This window comes from Mauremys mutica, chromosome 12 (genome assembly GCF_020497125.1).
Source record: "Mauremys mutica isolate MM-2020 ecotype Southern chromosome 12, ASM2049712v1, whole genome shotgun sequence".
In the NCBI taxonomy this organism is placed as follows: domain Eukaryota; kingdom Metazoa; phylum Chordata; order Testudines; family Geoemydidae; genus Mauremys; species Mauremys mutica.
In genome coordinates, this window is record NC_059083.1 from 52,716,119 (window position 1) to 52,722,911 (window position 6,793).

The 6,793-nt window shown below is 46.7% G+C and overlaps 1 protein-coding gene across 1 annotated transcript; it reads left to right on the plus strand.

Moving 5' to 3' along the window:
* Positions 1–4,886: 4,886 nt before the first annotated feature.
* LOC123347066 (olfactory receptor 10A7-like) lies at positions 4,887–5,825 on the plus strand. Its single transcript, XM_044984513.1, has one exon. The coding sequence runs from the start codon at positions 4,887–4,889 to the stop codon at positions 5,823–5,825; it is 939 nt and encodes a 312-aa protein (XP_044840448.1).
* The last annotated feature ends 968 nt before the right edge of the window (positions 5,826–6,793 follow it).

A 6,793-nucleotide genomic window follows, 5' to 3' on the forward strand; every position in this document is an offset into this window, starting at 1 on the left:
GAGCTATCACTGGGCACCTTAACGCTGCATTAACAAAGATTTTTTTTGTGACCTTTTATTTCTACTTTATTAAACAGAAGGAGCAATGTTTGTTGGTGGGAGTTCCTGGCCATTTAGACAACTGTTGTTCTCCCCTAGGTTTGCAGTTGATGTGCTACTGTGGCTCGGTAATAATAAAAAGACCTAGTTTTTATATTGTACTTTCCATCAACACATCTCCAAGAGCTTGAGATCATTATCCCCATTTTACAGATGGGACACTGAGGCACATGATCATCCAACAGGCCAGTGGCAGAGCTGGGAATAATCCCAATCCAATGGCTTCTCCACTGGCCACTTAGTTGCTCTGTGATTCCAGAGTGCTCCTCCCCACTCCTCTGAATGTTTTGTTATAGTTTCTTTCTTGTCCTACCCTTGTTGCACGTGGAGAACAATGGATCATCATCCTCTTTCTAACAACCTGGTATGTCTCTGAAGACTGTTACCACGTCCCCCCTCACCCTTCTCTTTTCCAGACTAAACACGCATAATTCTTTCTACTTTTCCTCACAGGTCAGGGTTTCTTTATCATTTTTGTTGCTGTCCTCTGGACTGTGTCAAATTTTTCCCCATCCCTGTTAAAGTGCGGTGCCCAGAACTGGACACACTACTCCAGCTGAGGCCTCACCACTGCCAAGCAGAGCAGAATAATTACCTCCCAGGTCTTACATATAACACACCTGTTAATGGGCAAGCTAGCCCAGACAGTCAGCAAAGAATAACTTCTATGCGCCAAATCCTAAGGAACTCATTCTTCTCGAACTCAGGCCATGTCCACACTACAGAATTAAGTCGACCTAACTTACGCCAGCAGACAGTCGCTGCAGTAATTACATCGCTCGTGCGTGTCTGCACTTTGCTCCTTGTGTCGGCGGTGCGTGACCACACCAGGAGCACTCGCGCGAATTGCACTGACAGTGTGGGGCATGATGGGAAGGCTCCTGAAAACCAATAACCTTTGACATAAGCAACGCAGTATCTACGTTGACACTAACTACCTCAAACTTGACTCTACGCCGTTCGTGGAGGTTGGGTTATTAATTCGGCGTAGTGGGGCAGTTACATCAGCGAGAGTGAAATTTAAGTGTAAACGCTTCCACAGTTAGGTCGACGTAAGATGCCTTGAGTCAGCCTAACTCTGTAGTGGAGACCAGACCTCAGTAGTCAATGGCCTTGATGTTTACACTGTCTTAACAAGCACCATAGCATTGAATTCCCTCCTGAGGGCACTTGCAAAGCAGGGATCATTAGCAGAAGCCTCAGCGGATATCCCAAGAGCTGCCTGAGCCAGTGTGAGGCTGCTTTCTCCTATAAACCTAGAAGGCTCCAGAGCAGGAGCTATGGAGGCCCCTTGTAATATACATGGGTGTGTGTATCAGGCAAGAAATCAAGAGCCGGCCCAGTGCAGCAGTGGAAGGTAGGTGTCTTTGCAGAGCGAATAAGGGCTTGTCCATACGGGGTGATGGTGCACAACAGTGAGGTGTTAATTCTAAAGTGCCTCAATGTGTTGTGCACAAAGGAACTTTCAGCAAGAGTCTACACAAGCCAGTTTGCGTGACAGACTTTGGTGCCCTTTAGAAATCCCATTGTTTTTGAGAGCACTACACAACCCTGTAGACAAACTCTGAGAGCAGGAGACATGGAGGGGAGCAGCATGGAAGTGAAAACCAAATCCCCACACCCACTCAGCATCGACACAGAGGTCGCCGCTTCTTGCTGAGGATTCAAAGTAAATCTGAACATTCCTGGGGTTTGTCCACACAAGGAGTCATTGCGTGGCAAGCTGAGATGGAAATCTACAGTGCGGTAGGTTGCTGTGCAGTGAGGGACCGCATGGATCCAGCTATCTATCACACACTAAAAGTCCCCTAGTGGATTTAGTCCTAGTGCTGTTTGAAATGAGGGTAGGTCAATGTGCACTAGGGAATGTTTAGTGCACTGGAGCAGGGTCCACACACCGTGTTAGTACGTGGCAGGCCAGTGCTCTGGAGATTCACACCCCAGCTTCCCACGATCTAACTCTCTGTTTAGACAAGCCCTTGGTCAGATCCTGAGGCTATCACATAGGGAGGAAACGGTGCAGTAGTGGGAAGGAGCACAGCCAGAGCTGTCTCTCAGGCGCACACCGTAGCTGTGCATATCCTGCTCCCTCACACTTCCTATTCTGCTCTTGATAGGTCTCATCCTCCCCCACCCCAAACAGGGCTGAACTGCAACACTGGGAGCATTGAGTTCCAGCTGTTCTGTTGCACCCGGGATGCTACACAAAATCCAGGCCCAGACACTCTCACTCTTCAGCTGGGCTGCAGAGTGCACCTGGGGTAGAGTGTGTCTCAGGGTGCCAAGGAGGGGAGGAGAGGGACAGGGGTCTGTATGTGCCTGCTTGGGGCATTCCTTTTGTGCACGGGGAAGGACACTAGGCAGAGGGAGTTTCCCAGCTGCGCTGCTAGTCAAGGTCCTGCTCTCAGTGTCTCAGGCATTAGCATGAGGAGAGCATGCTCACGCCCTGCTCTGCTGGTGCTCACATTCAGGCTCCTGAGCTGCACCTGCTGTCCCAGAGCTGGGGGAAGAGAGGAGAGAGCGCCTCTTCTTTTCCCATTTACTGCATGGGGCTGGGTATGGAGCGGAGCGTGGGAAGAGAAGCAGATGCATGGATGGGCAGAGTTTAATGGGGCTGAGAATTTCAGGGGAGTCAGGTGACCAACTCCCCTCGATTTTTCAATGGTATCTAATTTCTTTAGGTCCCTTTGAATATCCCAGCCTCAGAAAAGACTCAGGGAGTTTCACTGAAAGAGGAGATGAATGGGGTGGGGTATGTGAGTTGTTAAGGACTAATGAATGGGACAGAGAAACTCCATCAGGTGCACCTACAAATCAAGAATGACCCAATCAACTTAACAGACAACACCTTTAGCACTCAGACGTGAAACAATTTTCTTTTTACACAATGTGTATTTGTCTCCTGGAACTCACTGTCATAAGAGATCATTGAGTAATTCAGGATTCTGAATAATGTGGCAAGCTATAGCTCTGGATAGATTTGGGTAGGGGGCTAACCTGGGATGTTGGACACGTGGGGTCAATTCTCTGTTCTCCAGCAGGCTCCCTGGGGCCCTTTGGGGGAATTGCTTAGGCCAGATTTCAAAGGTGTTGAGGCACCAAATGATGTAGACAGGCACCAAGTAGAATGCTGAAAAGCATCTAAGCAGGTTAGGCATCTAATATCCTTTGGCTTGAATGGGAGTTAGGCACTGAGGCTGATGAAGGACTTTGTAAAATCCTACTGGGCACTGATCTGCATTTCTAGGCACTAAGTACCTTATCAAATTGACCCTCTGGGCCTCAGTTCTCCATCTGTACAATGGGCACAGAAACTTTTTCCAATCTCACTGTGGCATTGTGAGGATAAATACATTATTAAGGCAGTGGCCCCCAACCTTTTTGTGGCCAGTAGCACATTCATGTTTTCAGAAGAGTGTGGTGGGCGCCAACAATTTTTCAAGGCTTATTTTGTATTTGTACATTAAATAATACGAAAAACATCATATTTAATATTCTTCCCACTCTGGGTTGAAATAATACATACGTTGTCTCTTATTTGAACCACTCATTTTGGAGCAAAATGTTAAAAAAAATAATAAATTGCAAAGCACAAGAAAACAGCAGTATCAGTGCAGGAAGAATACTCACATACAGGGCCGGCTCCAGGCACCAGTGGAGCAAGCAGGTGCCTGGCAGGCGGCCCTGGCATCTCTTCCCTGATGGGCACTAGGCGGGCCCCGGAGTTCTGTGTGCCCGGCAGGCGCAGGGCTGCGACTTCTCTGCAACCCTGGAGTTCTCTGTGCCTGGCAAACACAGGGCCGCGGCTTCTATCCCCTGCTGAGCACTAGGCGGGTGCAAATAAATGCCCCGTCGGACACCATGGTGCCCACGAACACTGCGTTGGGAAGCACTGCATTAAGGACTGTGAGGTGCTCAGATGCTACGATTTTGCTTGGTCTGTAACCAGCATACTTCCATTGTTCTGGGTATTTGGGAATAGTCACTGAGTGAAGGCTGATTAAGGACCTTAGTCCATGCAGTGTGCTGCTAGGAAAACAACTGAACTATAAAGGCTCTATATGTCTGTCTATGCAGAATTTACAGCTACTGAGTCTGAGCTCACCTGGGCAGCTGTAAAATGGGAGGATCTCTGGCAGAAGTTAATATTGCAAAAACTAGTTTGTGAGATCAGAGTTAGAGCTCGTGGATTTATTCATGTGAGGAAAGGCTGCGAGATCGTTCTTGTTAAAGCCATTCCTTTACTCTCTCTTAGCTACGCTGACCATTTTTAGTGTGGGCTAAAACTTCCCAGGGGCTAGCATCCTTTGAGGAACAGCAGATCCTTTGTGGCACTGCATAGCTTGAATTAAGGTCCTGATTCAGCAAAGTCCTCAGGACCAGATTTTTAAAGCTATTTAGGGGTTGCTGAGCTCAGTGTTGCAACAACACCTAACTGATTGAGGAGCCTTAATTCCATTTTCAAAAGGGATTTATGTATGGAGGAGTCTAAATCCCATTGGCTGTCAATAGAATGTAGAGTCTTCGGTGCCTACATCTGGGAAAATAAGATTTAGGCTTGGGCATTGTGATGCTGTGTGCTGGAGCACCTAAATAGCTTTAAAAATCTGACCTTAAGGCACATTGGTTGCCTACGTACTTTTGAAAAACCCGGTAGGCACCTATCTGCAACTTTGGATGCCTAAATGCGTCTGGATATCTGTCCTTCTGCACTTGCTTAAGCTGATGGGAAGTTTCTGCCTTTGAAAGTCCTGTCTCTGAGTTTTAGTATTTTCCTTTGTACCTAGATGCACCTCATAGACAAAGCAGAAGAGGACAATCGAACGATCATCACAGAATTCATCCTCCTGGGATTCGGGAATCTCCCTGAATCGCAGCTCCTTCTCTTCCTGGTTTTCCTGGTGATCTACATTGTGACCATGTCAGGGAACATCCTCATCGTTGCCCTAGTTGTGGCTGATCAGCACCTTCACACCCCCATGTACTTCTTCCTGGGGAACTTGTCCTGCCTGGAGACCTGCTATACCTTGACCATCCTGCCCAGGTTACTGGCCAGTCTGCTGACTGGAGACAGAACCATTTCTGTCAGTGGCTGTTTTGCACAGTTTTATTGCTTTGGTTGTTTGATAACTACAGAATGTTATCTCCTAGCAGTGATGTCTTATGATCGGTATCTAGCGATATGCAAACCCCTGCATTATGCAGCCCTGATGAATGGCAGGTTGTGCCTCCAGCTAGCGGCGGGATCTTGGATAAGCGGATTTCTAACTTGTGTAATAACGATGTGGTTTATGTTGCAATTAACATTCTGTGGCCCCAATGAAATTGACCATTTCTTTTGTGATTTTTCTCCAATGCTAAAACTCTCCTGCAGTGACACCAGCATAATCACACTGGTTAGTTTCATACTCGCCTCCATAAACACACCTTGCCCATTTCTATTAACTGTGACATCCTATGTTTGTATCATTGCTACTATCCTCAGAATCCCTTCCACCACCGGGAGGCAAAAGGCCTTTTCCACCTGCTCCTCTCACCTCATTGTGGTTACAATTTTCTATGGGACCCTAATGACTGTGTATCTGCTACCAAAAAACAATACACTGAAAGCCCTGAACAAAGTGTTCTCTGTCTTCTACACAGTCCTGACTCCCATGCTCAACCCCCTCATCTACAGCCTGCGAAACAAAGAGGTGAAGGAAGCCCTGAGAAAAGTCATCAGTTAATATATATTGTACAAATGAATTCAGATGGAGTCACTGATCTGTGAAGGAATATATCTGGCTTAACGAGCAAGAAAGTTTATCTCTAGTAGGGCCCTAGCTCATGCCAATAGGCATTGCTTTGGGGAATGTGAGGACATACTATGTCTTGGGTTGATGACATTCCCCTTTTGTGGCTAAAGCTGATACTTGCTACTGCCTTAATTGGAAACCTGACTGTCTTGCGCTCTACACTCCACATGGTGACATTTGAGATTTCAGATACGTGTTTCATCTATTTCTCTGCTCTCTCTGAGTTGGGAAAATGCCACATTCTACTTGGCACTGGCGTCAGTTCTCTGTGGGTGGAATTAGTTGCTTCAAGTATTTTCTGTCTCCTTGACATCCTGGATTCCCAAAAGCTCTATAACTTTATATCTGGGAAGATTGTACTGGCCTTCCCATTTGTTGTACTGTGTGTCATCTTGCAAATAGTAGAAGGGGTGTAAGGGTGTGCCTATACTGCAATGTAAGCTTAGGATCTGTAGGACTTGAACCCGTAGGCTCAGTGAGTGTAAACCAAGGCTTGAGTGTCCACACTAAATGTTAACACTAAGTTTAGAATTTCCTGACTCAGGCCTCACACCAGTGCTCAAGCATCAACGTTCCACTATGCAGCCCTAAGTCAAACCAGTCTGTGCCATGTCTTCAGCTGGCTAAAGAGAGAACCTCTTCACCGCCCCCTACCCCCCCAGGATAATTGAAAGAAATTTCAACAAAGGCCAGTGACTCCAAAGGGTGTGAGTGATTGCTGGACCCAGGCTAAAAGAAGATTAGTCTGTAAAAGGGAGCATTCTGGAATGGGTGAGGATCTTATCTGTATTCAGTTTGATTAGACATAGATTTGCGCATTTTATTTTATTTTGCTTGGTGACTTTTCCTTGTTCTATCTGTTACTACTTGGAACTGCTTAAATCCTACTTTCTGTATTT